The 16811-nt window shown below is 45.3% G+C and overlaps 2 protein-coding genes across 2 annotated transcripts in view; one reads left to right on the top strand and one right to left on the bottom strand.

Annotated features, from left to right (window-relative positions):
• The window catches only part of LOC144485612 (uncharacterized), a 100276-nt gene extending 95315 nt beyond the window's left edge, over positions 1-4961 (top strand). The window contains exon 10 of the mRNA XM_078203709.1: positions 4022-4961. Coding sequence (XP_078059835.1) covers positions 4022-4576 — 555 coding nt within the window. The 3' untranslated portion in view covers positions 4577-4961. The remainder of the gene's footprint in view (positions 1-4021) is intronic.
• Positions 4962-14981: 10020 nt separating this feature from the next.
• LOC144485604 (uncharacterized) overlaps positions 14982-16811 on the bottom strand; it is a 158567-nt gene continuing 156737 nt past the window's right edge. The window contains exon 9 of the mRNA XM_078203703.1: positions 14982-15749. Coding sequence (XP_078059829.1) covers positions 14982-15749 — 768 coding nt within the window. The remainder of the gene's footprint in view (positions 15750-16811) is intronic.

Here is a 16811-nt window from a genome sequence, read left to right on the forward strand (position 1 = left end):
GGGACCTGAAGCATGCGCAGTGCGGGTGAACCAGATAAACCTGTTGGACTTTAACCTGGTGTTGTTTGACTTGTTGCTGTGTTTACCCCAGTCCAACGCCGGCATCTCCACATCACTGCGGGTAATGGCGACGGACGGCCGGTTTTAGTTTGGAAGCGAGATCAATACGAGGTAGAGGGCGGCGTGCGGGGAATGATAAATGTGGCGGGTGGGTGGAGAGACTTTGTAAACATGTTGTTCAAACCCAAACCCCGGAAATGAACTTCCCGGTTCCCCCCCTTTGTACCAAATGGAGCGGCAGCTTGTAGTGTTAGACCCGGGCTGACTGCCGCCATTGAGGCTGCATGTGGGAGGCCGGCAGGGATTGTGATCGGAGAGGGAAGCCCTGAAGTCACAATGGAATGGGTGAGGGTGTGACGTCACAATGGAATGGGTGAGGGTGTGACGTCACAATGGAATGGGTGAGGGTGTGACGTCACCATGGAATGGGTGAGGGTGTGACATCACAATGGAATGGGTGAGGGTGTGACGTCACAATGGAATGGGTGAGGGTGTGAGGTCACAATGGAATGGGTGAGGGTTCCAGATGAGCTGAGACTGGGCTGGAGTCGGGCGATGGCACTGACATGTGGCCCGGTGGCACAGTGGTTAGTGCAGCTGCCTAACAGCGCCAGGGACCCAGGTTCAATTCCAGCCTCGGGTCACTGTCTGTGCAGAGTTTCTACATTCTCCCCGTGTCTGTGTGGGTTTCTTCCGGATGTTCCGGTTTTCCTTCCACAGTCCAAAGATGTGCCGGCGTTGGACTGGGGTAAGCACAGTAAGTAATCTCACAACACCAGGTTAAAATCCAACAGGTTTATTTGGTAGCACAAGCCACAAGCTTTCAGAGCACTGCCCCTTCATCAGGTGAGTGGGAGTTCTGTTCACAAACAGGGCATATAAACACACAAACTCAATTTACAAGATAATGGTTGGAATACGAGTCTTTAAACGTAATCAAGTCTTAAAGGTACAGACAATGTGAGTGGAGAGAGGGTTAAGCACAGGTTAAAGAGATGTGTATTGTATCCAGCCAGGACAGTTAGTGAGATTTTGCAAGCCCAGGCAAGTCGTGGGGGTTACAGATAGTGTGACATGAACCCAAGATCCCGGTTGAGGCCGTCCTCATGTGTGATTGACAGATCCATGCTCACTGCTTCTTGCCCTGGATGCAGAGAGCTGAAAATTTCCATGCAGGATGCCAGACAGATAAATGTCTACATTACTGGAGTAAAAATGTGTGGAATATACAGACCGAATTCACTTCATTTCCTTCAGTTGCTGCAAGTCCCCAACTTCCCCCAGAATGAGAAAAGAAATGGAAAGGGGGAAACATTGATTTCCTCCCAGATGTTGAACAGAGGAGGGAGTTTCACTCTGAAGCTCATTGGACAACTTCCGCATTGTGACGTCACGATAGTGTCCTGCCTGAATCAGCCAATAGGAATCACTCTGCTTCGCGGTGACGTCTCCGGGTTCCAGTTCTCAGGCCCGGGCGCGCGGACCCAGGAGCCCCGCCCCCACCCATTGTTCCCCTTCCCCTACACCTCCTTGAACCAAGGTTTCCAGGCAACCGGCTGACGGCTCCAGCAAGAGCGAGAAGCCGCTCAGTGAGCTCTCCCTCCCCCCGGCCCAGGACTACACATGTGCGAGGGAGAGGGGAAGCTGCGCATGTGCGGGGGAGAACCCACCCTCTGATCTTCATGCTGAGGTGTTGACCAATGGGAAGAGTTGGAGGACCGGAAGGACTCTGGTCTTCCAGCCAATCAGAGTGTGGGCTTTGTGTGAATGAAGATTGATCTTCAGACAGAGTCAAACTTCCTCCTGTCTCAAACATCTGTGAGTAAAACACTTTCTCTTCAACCCCCTTTCCATTTCTTTTCTCATTCTGGGGGAAATTGGGGACTTGCAGCAACTGAAGAGAAAGGAAGTGAATCCAGTGAGGGTGCAGACTCTGGAAAGGTTGGTCCAGGTTTCTCGCTCTCTCGAACCAGAAAATGATCCATTTCTGCCCACTGTTTGCTGTTAGCCAATCTTCTATCCACGCCAATATGTTATCCCCACAGCATGAACTTTTATTTGCTGCAATAACCTTTGATGTGGCACCTCATCAAATGTCTTCTGGAAATCTGAGTACAGCACATCCACCGGTTTCCCTTTATCCAATGCCCGATGGGGAATTTTAGAAAATTGAACAACACATCAACGATCTCACTCTGTTAAGACCCGAGAATGAAGCCCAGCAGGACCCGAGGACTCATCAGCCCACAGCTCCAACAGTTTGCTGAGGACCACTTCCCTGGGAATTGTGCTTTTTCAGAGTTCATCCCACACTTCTGTTTTCTGATTTCCAGCTATTTCTGAGTTTTAACTGTATCCTCTATTGTGAACACCGAGGCAAAATACTTGTTCAATTCATCTCCCAGCTCCTTATTTTTCATTATCAATTCCTGGACTCACTTTCTATTAGACAGTTAAGAAATGAGGTGGAGCAAGTGACTGAAGTGTCAGTCAGGGAGCACTATTGGGAGCACCAATAGTTTCAAAATAGTTCAGGAAAAAGGTAGGACAGGTCCACAGGTCAAGGCCCTAAACTGGAGCAGGGCCACTTTTGTGGGCATTAGGCAGGATCGAGCAGATGTCGATTAGGTGAGTTTGTTTGAAGGGAAAGGAATGACTGGCAAATGGGAGGTTTTAAAAGTGTGATATCAAGAATCCAGGGGCAGTATATTCCTGTTAAGATGAAGGGAAAGAATGGTAAATTTAAGGATCTCTGGCAGACAAGGGACATTGAGGCTCTGGTCAGGTAAAAGAAGGAAGCATACATTGGGTTTAGGCAATCGGGGACAAGTGAATCACTCTGACTATAAAAAGTGTAAGAAAATACTGAGGAGGGAAATCAGGAGGACAAAAAGAGGGTATGATATGGATCTGGCAGGTAAGATTAAAGAAAATTCCAAGAGGTTCTATAGCTATATTAAGAGTAAGACGGTGGCTAGAGAGAGAATAGATCCCCTTAAAAATCAGTATGGCCATCTGTGTGTGGAGCTACAGGAGATGGGTGAGATTTTTAATGAATACTTCTCCTCTGTGTTTACTGCGGAGAGCACCATGGGGGCTAAAGAAATAAGGGAAACAAGTGGTGATGTCTTGGGCACACGCTCGTTACTTGGGAGGAGGTATCTGTAGCCTTATAAAAGCAAATTACTGCGGATGCTGGCGTCTGAAGCCAAGGGAGAAAATGCTGGAAAATCTCAGCAGGTCTAGCAGCATCTGTAAGGAGAGAAAAGAGCTGATGTTTCTTGACGAAATGACCCTTTGTCAAAGCTCTGAAACATCAGTTCTTTTCTCTCCATCCAGGTGCTGCCAGACCTGCTGAGAATGGGGAGAGAGTGTATGGGATGGAGATTTACAGCTTTTGGGGAATGAGAGAGGAAAGAATGTTCCATAGAAATTGTTCTGAATTTCTATCCTGTACTGACACTGATGACTTTTGGAAACTCATTTTCAGGATATTGAAAGAGGAATCACAGGCCGAAATCTCAAACGTCATGTCTCGGCGTGACAGAATCGTGTTCCTTGGGACCTCAATATCATCGGACTTTGAATCCAGAAGGAGAAATGATTGTCCAGTCTGTCGATTTGAAAAGATTTGAAATGTCAGTGTGAGTGAAAAAGCATCAACACACTGCCACACTTGAGTGAGAGTGTTCCAATGCACTGACTAAAGAGCTTTAACCAGTTACACAGTCTGAATAAATATCACACCATTCACAGCGGGTAGAGACTGTAATCTTGTCCTGTGTGTGGACGAAGTTTCAACTGATTGTCCACCCAAGAGTGAGGCAAGGAAACCTGCACCATGGAGAAACCATGGAAATGTGGGGACTGTGGGAAGGGATACAGAGCCCCATGTCTGCTGGAAGCTCATCGGCGCAGCCACACTGGGGAGAGGCTGTTCATCTGCCCTCAGTGTGAGAAGGGATTTAATCAGTTCTCCAGCTTACGGACACACCAACGAGTTCACACTGGGGAGAGACCATTCACCTGCTCTCAATGTGGGAAGGGATTCATTCAGTCATCCCACCTGCGGACACACCAGCGAGTTCACACTGGGGAGAGGCCATTCACCTGCTCTCAGTGTGGGAAGGGATTCACTCAGTTATCCAGCCTGCAGACACACCAGCGAGTTCACACTGGGGAGAGGCCATTCACCTGCTCTCAGTGTGGGAAGGGATTCACTCAGTTATCCAGCCTGCAGACACACCAGCGAGTTCACACTGGGGAGAGGCCGTTCACCTGCTCTCAGTGTGGGAAGGGATTCACTCGGTTACCCGACCTGCGGACACACCAGCGAGTTCACACAGGGGAGAAACCATTCACCTGCTCTCAGTGTGGGAAGGGCTTCACTCGGTCATCCACCCTGCGGACACATCAGCCAGTTCACACTGGGGAGAGGCCATTCACCTGCTCTCAGTGTGGGAAGGGTTTCAGCGTTTCATCCCGGCTGCTGAGACACCAGCGAGTTCACGAGTGATGACAGGGGTTGGATTCTGCTGTTATTGTTTCTGCTCTCAGTTGCATCCAGGATTGCATTTTGTTCATTCTCACAGTTCGTCAATGGGAAGGGTCAGAGGGTTTCTTTGTGCTGGACTGGCCGGTCTCAGCCTCCAGTGGGCTGATGCTCTTTGAACCTTTTTGTGAATACCTGGTTTCAAATGTCACAAGGATCACAGAGTGACAGGGTGTTAGGAAGTTTAGAGATATTGAGTCAGAAGAAAACAGAGGTTGGCAGTGCAAAGGTACATTTCTGAATGGAGGGCTGTGACAAGTGACGTTCCTCAGGGATCAGTGCTGGGACTTTTGCTGTTTGTAATATATATAAATGATTTGGAGGAAAATGTAACTGGTTTGATTGGTAAGTTTGTGGACGACACAAAGGTTGGTGGAATTGCGAATAGCGATGGGGACTGGCAGAGGATACAGCAGGATATAGATCAGTTGGAGACTTGGGCAGAGAGATGGCAGATGAAGTTTAATCCGGACAAATGTGAGGTAATGCATTTTGGAAGGTCTAATACAGATGGGAAATATACAGTCAATGGAGAACCCTTCAGAGTATTCATAGGCAGAGGGATCTGGGTGTACAGGTGCACAGGTTATTGAAAGTGGCAATGAGGTGGAGAAGATAATCAAGAAGGCATACGGCATGCTTGCCTTCTTCGGCCGGGGCATTGAGTTTAAAAATTGGTAAGTCATGTTGCAGCTTTATAGAACCTTAGTTAGACCGCACTTGGAATCTAGTGTTCATTTCTGGTCACCACACTACCAGAAGGAAGTGGGGGCTTTGGAGAGGGTATGGAAAATATTTACCAGGATGTTGCCTGGTAGCATTCGCTATGAGGAGAGGTTGGAGAAACTTGGTTTGTTCTCACTGGAACAACGGAGGTTGAGGGGGGCGACCTGATAGAAGTCTACAAGATTATGAGGGTCATGGACAGAGTGGATAATCAGACGCTTTTTCCCAGGGTGGAAGAGTCAATTACTAGAGGCATAGGTTTAAGGTGCGAGGGGCAAGGTTTAAAGGAGATGTACAAGGCAGGTTTTTTACACAGAGCGTGGTGGGTGCCTGGAACCCGTTGCCGGGGAAGGTAGTGGAAGCAGATACGGCAGTGACTTTTAAGATGTGTCTTGACAAATATATGAATAGCATAGGAACAAAGGGATATGGTCCCCGGAAAGGTAGGGGGTTTTAGTTCAGACGGGCAGCATGGTTGCTCCAGGCTTGGAGGGCCAAAGGGCTTGTTCCTGTGTTGTAATTTTCTTTGTTCTTCATTCTGTTTGGAACATCCCAAATGCCCATCCAATTTCCTTTTTAATTGTTTATTGTCGCTACTTCCTCCACCCTCGTAGGCAGCGAGTTCCAGGTCATCACCATTCACTGCATCAGAATATTCTTCCTCACATCTCCACCGCCCCCCCCCCCCCCCGCCCCCCACTCCCCCTCCCTTGCATCTCTGACCCAAAACAAGAAATCTGTGTCCCCCCTCGTCCTTGTCCCATCAGCTAATGGGAACAGCTTTTCTTTGTCCACCTTATCTAAACCTGTCAGAACCTTGTCCACCTCTATCAAATCTCCCCTCAACCTCCTTTGCTCCAAGGAAAACAACACCAGCCTGACATTGACAATAAAGAACAAACTAACAGAATATGTTACTGTCTGAAATCAAATGGGAATGTTTAATTTCTGTTTTAAAGATATTGTGAATATATTGTCCTGGACAATAAAGGAATTGGAATAACTCACCTTGGGTGTGGTTGAATGGAATATGTCAATCTGATATCCACCTGCAGTCTAGTGAAAGTCTGGAATATGTAGCTGGAACTCCCTTCCTAACAGCACTGTGGGTGTACGTACACCTCAGGCATTGCAGCAGTTCAAGAAGGCACCCTTGGGGTTGGGGTTGACCATGGCCAAGGCAGCTACATACAGCCACATATTCTGTTATAATTGAAGGACTGCAGATTGAATGTGAGGCATTGGGGGACTGGACTATCTTGACCACATTCCTGTGACTGCCCGGAAACTCATGTGTCTATTTTAAAGAACAAAGAACAATACAGCACAGGAACAGGCCCTTCGGCCCTCCAAGCCTGCACCGATCATGTGTTCCTAACGAGACCATCCGTTTGTATCCCTCTATTCCCAGTCTGTTCATGTGGTTATCTAGATAAGTCTTAAATGATCCTAGCGTGTCTGCCTCAACCACCTTGCTTGGTAGTGCATTCCAGGCCCCCACCACCCTCTGTGTAAAATACGTCCCCCGCATATCTGTATTGAACCTTGCCCCCCCTTACCTTGAACTTGTGACCCCTTCTGTTTGTCGTTTCTGACCTGGGAAAAAGCTTCCAACTGTTCACCCTATCTATGCCCTTCATAATTTTATAAACTTCTATTAGGCCGCCCCTCCACCTCTGTTTTTCCAGGGAGAACAACCCTAGTTTACTCAATCTCTCCTCATAGCTAATACCCTCCATACCAGGCAACATCCTGGTAAACCTTTTCTGCACTCTCTCCAAAGCCTCCACGCCCTTCTGGTAGTGTGGCGACCAGAACTGGACGCAGTATTCCAAATGCGGCCGAACCAACGTTCTATACATCTGCACCATCAGACCCCAACTTTTATACTCTATGCCCCGTCCAATAAAAGCAAGCATGCCATATGCCTTCTTCACCACCCTTTCCACCTGTGTTGCCACCTTTAAGGTTCTGTGGACTTGCACATCCAGATCCCTCTGCGTGTCTATACTCCTGATGGTTCTGCCATTTATTGTATAGCTCCCCCTGCATTAGATCTACTAAAATGCATCACTTCGCATTTATCTGGATTAAGTTCCATCTGCCATTTCTCCGCCCAATTTTCCAGCCTATCTATGTCCTGCTGTATTCTCTGACAATGTTCATCACAATCCACAACTCCAGCAATCATTGTGTCGTCCGCAAACTTACTAATCAGACTTGCTACATCTTCTTCCAAATCATTTATATATATCACAAACAGCAGAGGTCCCAATACAGAGCCCTGCGGAACACCACTAGTCACAGACCTCCAATCAGAAAAAGACCCCTCCGCTGCTACCCTCTGTCTTCTATGGCCAAACCAGTTCTGTACCCATCTAGCGAGCTCACCTTTGATCCCGTGAGATTTAACCTTTTGCACCAGCCTGCCATGAGGGACCTTGTCAAATGCTTTACTAAAATCCATGTAGACGACATCCACGGCCCTTCCCTCGTCAGTCATTTTTGTCACCGCCTCAAAAAACTCAACCAAATTTGTGAGGCATGACCTCCCTCGCACAAAACCATGTTGTCTATTGCTAATGAGATTATTCAGTTCTAAATGTGTACAGATCCTATCTCTAAGAATCTTCTCCAACAATTTCCCTACCACGGACGTCAAGCTCACTGGCCTATGATTACCCAGGTTATCCTTGCTACCCTTCTTAAATAACGGGACCACATTTGCTATTCTCCAATCCTCTGGGACCTCACCTGTGTCCAATGAAGAAACAAAGATTTCTGTTAGAGGCCCAGCAATTTCATCTCTTGTCTCTCTCAGTAACTGGAAGTCCCTCCCTAACAGCACTGTGGGTGTACGTACACCTCAGGCATTGCAGCAGTTCAAGAAGGCACCCTTGGGGTTGACCATGGCCAAGGCAGCTACATACAGCCACATATTGTGTTATAATTGAAGAACTGCAGATTGAATGTGAGGCATTGTGGGACTGGACTATCTTGACCATATTCCTGTGACTGCCCGGAAACTCATGTGTCTATTTTAGTTTAAAATTGAGGATTTCTGGGAATAATGTCTCAGATGGTGGCCAGATTATCAAATTCAGTTCTCTCAAATAATTCATAGACAAAGAAACAAGTATCTCCAAGAGAAAACTGTCACCTCATTCATCTCATCTCGACTTCCCTTTCACTCAAATCTTCATAAACACCCAAATGTATGGATTCCTTTAAACTACACTTTCAGGAGTTCTCGAGAATCTTTAGAGTTAAATAAATCATTAAATATTCTCATAATATCTTTTAACAGAAACCAAACATTTCTGTTTGATTCCAGGCATTATCAACTTTGTTCTTTCCCTTAAACACCAGGTAATTTCCATTTTAAATGCTTGAAATAGCAACTCACATCAGATATTTATCAATTCCAATCTCAAAAGCAGGCTTGTTGGCTTTCTGAAAAGTAAAGTCTTTTATTCTCTGCTTTAATTCTCAAAACTGCTGCCTTCACTCGGATTGTTTGTGAGTGAAACCGTCATCACCTGTTTAAAAAAACCCCATAAACAATCCATCTGGCTCTGGCCAAGATCCCAGTGAGTTAATGTGTCCAATCACAGGTTACATTAAAAAACAAAGGCTGTGTGGAGATTTATAAAAATCAGCTGTCTGCTGAAAGGGTTAACTTCTCTGTGGAACCGAGAGAGGCGGGGAGTGGGCAGAGGAAACTTGGCAATTCCATCAACTTACATAATTTAAAAAACTTCTCTCATGTTATTTTCTTCAATTTTGTTCAAATTTCATCTCTTTTATCTCTCCTTTTTTGAACACCAATTTCAATTTTCAATATTTGCTACTTAATCAAAGTTGAAAGAAATACTTTGTGAAATGTGTTGTTAACTGAATCTCAACAATTTTAACTCAAATGTTTTGGAAAGTTGGAACTGGTTTGCTGCCAAACTGCAGCCTTATCTTTGTGTTTTGGGAGCAAATTGTCCTTCACAATTCTAACCTTGAACAAGTTAATTTCAAACCCAAATACATTCCTTTCACATTTTAGCACAGTCTGAATTTATTTCAAACAGAAACTCACGGCTGTTCAAATTAAATTAATTTTTATTCCCTTTCCAAACTAATTCTTCGAATCGATGATGCTTTCAAACAACGCCCTGCCTCAACAATTATGACTCAAATGTACGGTATTCCTTCAACTGGGCAAACCAACTTGGAGTAAGGGTTGTGGATCATGATGGTGCAAAGGTCATGGCTACCCTCACACACCTGCATTCCCTTATCACAGGAGAGACAGAGGAGAGGGGGGAGTGCTTTCAGTGATTCTTTTTTGGAGAAAACCACTACATCTGCTCGCTGGTGACTGATTTGTGTCTCAGGTTGTTTGATGTTAGCTAAACACGGGGAGTGGTCTGCTTCAGGGAGGTGTCACTTTGTGGCTGAATTAACATCCTCAAAGTCCCCATGGCATTTTCTAACTCTTCACTTGATCTGATATTTTCTGACTGTAAATCAATATCTTGTTCCAGAGTTTGGCCGAACAGCAGTAGATTTTTCTGAGCTCCACTCACCCTATCATCTGCCCCCTGTTCCCAATGTAACTGATTGTCCAGGTCAGACGTGCTCTCCTGCCAGCAATCAGCTCCATTCTGCAGCTTATCCACCAGTTCCCTCAACTCTTTATATTTTGTACTCAGCTGTGAGGCAACAGGTTTCCAATGTAACTGTAAATTAATTTATTCTGGACTTTTTCCAACTCACTATTTCCTTTCTGAATCTCTTTAGAAAACCTATCAAGGACCCACTCGTAATCTCCGTCACATTCTTCTCCACCTCCCAGGGTATCTTTTGCTCCTGATGCCCTTGACTCCGTTGTCAAACTGTCAGTCACATTGTAGCAGATGCCAAAGCCATTGTTGTATTTGTTTTTTTGAGGCAGCAGTGCGAACCACTGTGCCACTGGATGGAATGCTGGCACAGTGGAGAGATACATAGAAACTAGAAGCAGGAGTAGGCCATTCGGCCCTTTGAGCCTGTTCCACCATTCACCTTGATCATGGCTGATCATCAAATTCAATTTCCTGATTCCAGCCCCCCCCCCCCCCCCCCCACCACCCCCACCCGCCTGCCTCCCATATCCCTTGATCCCGTTAGCCCCAAGAGTATATCTCATATCTTCTTGAAATTAGACAATGTTTTGGCCTCAACTATAGGGTGACATGGTGGCACAGTGGTTAGCACTGCTGCCTCACAGCGCCAGGGACCCATTTAATTCCAGCCTTGGGTGAATGTCTGTGTGGAGTTCGCATGTTCTCCCTGTGTCTGCGTGGGCTTCCTCCGGGTGCTCCAGTTTCCACCCACAGACCAAAGATGCCCAGGTTCAGTGGATTTGCAATGTTGAATTCCCTCTTTGTCTCCCAAGCTGTGTGGGTTAGATAGGTTAACACAGTAAGAAGTTTAACAACACCAGGTTAAAGTCCAACAGGTTTATTTGGTAGCAAAAGCCACACAAGCTTTCGGAGCTGCAAGCCCCTTCTTCAGGTGAGTGGGAATTCTGTTCACAAACAGAGCATATAAAGACACAAACTCAATTTACATGAATAATGGTTGGAATGCGAATACGTACAACTAATCAAGTCTTTAAGAAACAAAACAACATGAAGTGGCAAAGAAGTGGCAGATGGAATACAATGTGGAAAAGTGTGAGATTAAGCACTTGGGGAGGAGGAATGGAGGCATAGACTATTTTCTAAATGGGGAAATGCTTCGGCAATCAGAAGCACAAAGGGACTTGGGAGTCATTGTTCAAGATTCTCTTAAAGTTAACGTGCAGGTTTAGTTGGCAGTTCGGAAGGCAGATGCAATGTTAGCATTCATGTCAAGAGGGTTAGAATACAAGAGCAACAATGTACTTCTTAGACTGTATAAGGCTCTGGTCAGACCCCACTTGGAGTGTTGTGAGCAGTTTTGAGCCCCACATCTAAGGAAGGATATGCTGCTCTTGGAAAGGGTCTGGAGGAGCTTCACAAGAATGATCTCTGGAATGAAGAGCTTGTCGTATGAAGAATGGTTGAGGACTCTGGGTCTGTACTCATTGGAGTTTAGAAGGATGAGTTGGGATCTTATTGAAACTTAGTAGGAAAAACTAGAACCAGAGGGCACAACCTGAGGCTAAAGGGATGATCCTTTAAAACAGAGATGAGGAGGAATTTCTTCAGTCAGAGAGTGGTGAATCTTTGGAACTCTTTGCCGCAGAAGGCTGTGAAGGTCAGTTCATTGAGTGTCTATAAGACAGAGATCGATAGGTTCTTGATTAATAAGGGGATCAGGGGTTATGGGGAAAAGGCAGGAGAATGGGGATGAGAAAAATATCAGCCATGATTGAATAGCGGAGAAGACTCGATGGGCTGAGTGGCCTATTTCTGCTCCAATGTCTTATGGTCTAAGCTCACAACTCCTTGATTAAAATAAGATACAAGATCCTTCATTCCCCTTCATTACAACTTAAACTTTTTTTTAGCCAACTTCCAAGGCCTGATTTTATAGGAAACATCAAGTCTTTGTTGATTTAAAATCCCAAACATGTTGCCAGCTGCAAAATCTTTGTTCTTTATCTGGGGTTGAGGTGACAACACGATAAAATCCTCACAGTTCTTCCAAATTCCTCCAGGCTCCGCTTAAAATTTCCACATTTAACTGGTTCCCATAAATCCTCAATCAAAAACTAAAATAGACACATGAGTTTCCAGGTGATTTACAAAGAAATGAACTGTCTGCTGAAAGGGTTAACTTTTCTACAGAACCTAAAGGGGTCGGGAGTGAGCAGAAAAAACTTGGCCCACAATTACTTCACTTTACATATGATGGGGGTTTTTCTCAGAGGCTAAGTATTGGGCTGAACCCAGTTAATACAAAGATTTGCAAAAGACAGTATACTGGTTAAAGGCATTACTTATTGAGAAAGGCAGCTGGGCAGTCCAACTCCTTTCTAAAGTTACAATACATTGGCCCTTTAGTTATACTATTTTGAAAGTTCATTTCACCCGCCCACTCTGTCATCCTAACTGGATGCTCCAATCGTGTTCGTGTACAATATTTACCTTGGCCAATAACATCCTATCTTCTGGAAGAATGGAAATTCATTGGTCTGTCGAATCTGAAAGTTCCTGCCCACTGTTACTTTGCAACTTTCACTTACATAGGTCCATAGGGTGCTTTCTAACTGACTCTCAGCAACTTCTATTACATAGGTTATAGGGTTCAAAAGTTCCTTTCCACTGTCTGCTGAGCCATCCCTTATCACTAAAAAATGAATAATTCCATTCATTCTAGTGTCTGGGAAGCGTTTACTTTTATAACTCATACTGATAAAAACTGTGCTCTGTGGCTTCACTCTTCTGACAGAATGTGGCCTGTCTCACACAGCTTTTATCCCATTATGCTTTAGGGCAGTCTGCAGTTTGGCCAAGGTATACATTTTAGTACAAAAAGTACATATTTAAATTTGAAATACATGTTTAAATTCTCTACCAGTGGTTATATGTGTCTCCATGCAGACAGTACCTTTGTATAATATAAATAAGGCATGTTGTGGTCCTTATTCTACGTTAGTCTAAGTCAGTCCACCCTGTTTCAATAGCCTATTCTGAACCCCTCAAACAAAATAACTTTAAAAAACTTAAAGTTTATAATTCGTCTCAAGTAAGCTGACATTGACACTGCAATGAAGTTACTGTGAAAAATCCCCTCTCTAACAACAAAAGAAACTTGATTTTAAACTTCATCTATTAATTTTTTTGTCATGTTCTCAACCTATTTTAATTTGATCAGTTTTTTGTTAGGGATGGGTAATTTCTGTTCTTTATAAACTGGTTCACTCATTTTGTTAATTCTACATGGGCTCGGAGAATCAGAACCCAGACTCTATCATCCATATCCTTTTTCTCCTTTTGCCACCACTTTCTCTCTGTTTTGCGGGAGGGCCGTGGGGATTCCAATCAGACTAATCATTCATTATAAAAGTAAAACAAAAACAGAAAATGCTGGAAAATCCCAGCAGATCTGACAGCATCTGTAGAGAGAGAATAGAGCCAACGTTTCGAGTCTGGATGACCCTTCATGAGAGCTCCTATGAAGTGTCATCTCGACTCAAAATGTTGGCTCTATTCTCAAATCATTTTATCGATAAGTTTCTTGTTCTTAGTTTCCAAAAGACAGGTAAGAAATCTGTCTGGTGCTCACTCGAGCTCTGGATTTTTCACTGGCCATGCTTGGGTTGGATTATAACCATTAGAATCCACTCTTCGAGATCCACTTTCAGTCCAGTGCTACTTGGAGTGTACCGTCACTTCACCGACGACGGGTCACAAGACCTTCACAGTTCTTATCACAAATGTATGATAAAATAATTTAAGCAATGCCTGAGAATGCTTCTTAATCTACTTACCACCGTTTGTTGATTGGTCAGACCCCCTTTTTACAGATTCGGATATCTCAGCCACTGAATATCAGCTGGTTATTCATAGATTCATAGAATCCTATTGTGCAGAAGGAGGCCATTTGGCCCATCGAGTCTGCACCGACCACATTCACACACAGGCCCTATCGCCCATGCATTTGTCCTAGCTAGTCCCCCTGACTCCCGAGGCCAATCCACCTAACCCGCACATCTTTGGGCTTTGGGAGGAAACCGGGGCACCCGGAGGAAACGGGGACACGGGGAGAATGTGCAAACTCCACACAGACAGTGACCCAAGCCAGGAATCGAACCCGGGTCCCTGGCGCTGTGAGGCAGCAGTGCTAACCACTGTGCTACCATGCTGCCCAAACTTATGGAATAAGTTTAATCCTCACTCATTCTGTGTAAATATTCTCACAAGGTCCTCTTTCGGAGTTTTGCTAAGCAGCTTTAATGGTCCGTGATTGCAGAAATTGAGCAGTCACAGGAATGTGGTTAAGATAGTCCAGTCCCATAATGCCTCACATTCAATCTGCAGTCCTTCAATTATAACAGAATATGTGGCTGTATGTAGCTGCCTCGGCCACGATCAACCCCAACACTGCCTTCCTGAACTGCTACAATGCCTGAGGTGTAAGTACACCCACAGTGCTGTTAGGGAGGGATTTCCAGCTACACATTCCTGACAAGATTCTGACAGGTTTAGATAAGGTGGACAAAGAAAAGCTGTTCCCATTAGCTGATGGGACAAGGACAAGAGGGCACAGATTTAAAGTTTTGAGTCAGAGATACAGGGGGGGATGCGAGGAAGAATAATTTGATGCAGCGAATGGTAATGACCTGGAACTCGCTGCCTACGAGGGTGGAGGAAGTGGAGACAATAAACAATTACAAAGGAAATTGGATGGGCATTTGGGGGGTTCCAAACAGAAATCCTTACTAATTATCTCTGAACTTCCTAACACCCGGTCACTCTGTGATCCTTGTGAAATCTGAAACCAGGTATTTGCAACAAGACTCAAAGAGCATCAGCCCACTGGAGGCAAAGTCGTGAGACCGGCCAGTCCAGCAGAAAGAAACCCTCCGACCCTCCCCATTGACCAACTGTGAGAATGAACAAAATGCAGTCCTGGATGTAATTGAGAGCAGAAACAACAACCGCAGAATCCAACTCTGGAATCACTCATGAACTTGTTGGTGTCTCAGCAGCTGGGATGAAACTCTGAAACCCTTCCCACACTGAGAGCAGGTGAATGGTCTCTCCCCAGTGTGAACTCGCTGGTGTATCTGCAGGCTGGATAAATTAGTGAATTCCTCCCCACACTGAGAGCAGGTGAATGGCTTTTCCCCAGTGTGAACTCGCTGGTGTGTCTGCAGGCTGGACAACTGACTGAATCCCTTCCCACACTGAGAGCAGGTGAACGGCTTCTCCCCAGTGTGAACTCGCTCGTGTGTCTGCAGGTGGGATAATTGAGTGAATCCCTTCCCACACTGAGAGCAAGTGAACGGCCTCTCCCCAGTGTGAACTCGCTGGTGTCTCCGCAGGTGGCATATTTCACTGAATCCCTTGCCACACTGAGAGCAGGTGAATGGTCTCTCCCCAGCGTGAACTCGCTGGTGTCTCCTCATGCGGGAAGATTCACTGAATCCCTTCCCACACTGAGAGCAGATGAACGGCCTCTCCCCAGTGTGAACTCGCTGGTGTGCCCGCAGGTTGGATGAATCACTGAATCCCTTCCCACAGTGAGAGCAGGTGAACGGCCTCTCCCCAGTGTGAACTCGCTGGTGCTTCCACAGGTTGGATGAATGAGTGAATCCCTTGCCACATTGAGAGCAGGTGAATGGCCTCTCTCCAGTGTGACTGCGCCAATGAACTTCCAGTTCTGATGGGGATCTGCATCTCTTCCCACAGTCCCCACATATCCATGGTTTCTCCATGGTGCAGGTGTCCTTGCCTCTCTCCTTGGTGGACAATCAGTTGAAGCCTCATTAACACACACACAACACGAGTGCAGTCTCTCCCCGCTGTTAATGGTGTGATCTTTATTCAGCTCTTTAGTCAATGCACTTGAACACTCTCATTTGATTGTGGCAGTGTGTTGGTCCTTTTCCAGTCAAACTGACATTTAAAATCCTTTCAAATCAACAGACCAGACAATCATTTCTCCTTCTGGATTCAATGGCTGATGATATTCAGGTCCCAAGCAATATGACTCTGTCAGATCTAGATGTGACGATTGAGATTTCGGCCTGTGATTCCTCTTTCAATATCCTCTAAAACAAGTTTGCAAACGTCATCACTGTCAGTACAGGATAGAAATTCAGAACAGACAATTCTAGTTTCTATGGAACATTCTTTCCTCTCTCATTCCCCAAAAGCTGTAAATCTCCATCCCACACACTCTCCCTCCATTCTCACTCTGCTGTATCTAATATTCACCCTCCCAATTCTCCTGAAGGTGCTGATTGAATCTGATTGACAGATCCATGCTCACTGCTTCCTGTCCAGCACAGAAATCATAACAAATAGGAACGGCGATTGGCCACTTGGCCTATCATGCCTTTTAAACCATTCCGGGAGATCATTGGCTCATCTACCTCAGCATCATTCTCCCCACACTAAATCCATCTCCCTTGATTTCTTCAATATCTACAAACCAATCTCTCTCTCTCTCTCTCCTGAAAATTCTTGATGACTGAGGCTCCACAGGCCTCCAGGGTGGAGAATTCCAAAGCTTCACCACATCCTTGAATCAGGAAATCCCTCGTCATCTTAGCTTTCTCTCCATTTCCCCATATGTTCCCCATAAGCCTTGACAGTCTTGTCAGTCAAAAATCAGTCTAACTCATCCTGGAATATATTTAATGATTCTCAACCTGCAATGATCCCTGTGGAAAGGAAATTCAAGAATAACAATTGCCTGAGGAAAGAGATGACTGGAAATATATAACGTAGCTACATTTCTATATTACAAGACTATAAATAATAATAAATGTATTTTATTACAG

This window comes from Mustelus asterias, unplaced genomic scaffold, assembly GCF_964213995.1.
Source record: "Mustelus asterias unplaced genomic scaffold, sMusAst1.hap1.1 HAP1_SCAFFOLD_201, whole genome shotgun sequence".
Taxonomy (NCBI): domain Eukaryota; kingdom Metazoa; phylum Chordata; class Chondrichthyes; order Carcharhiniformes; family Triakidae; genus Mustelus; species Mustelus asterias.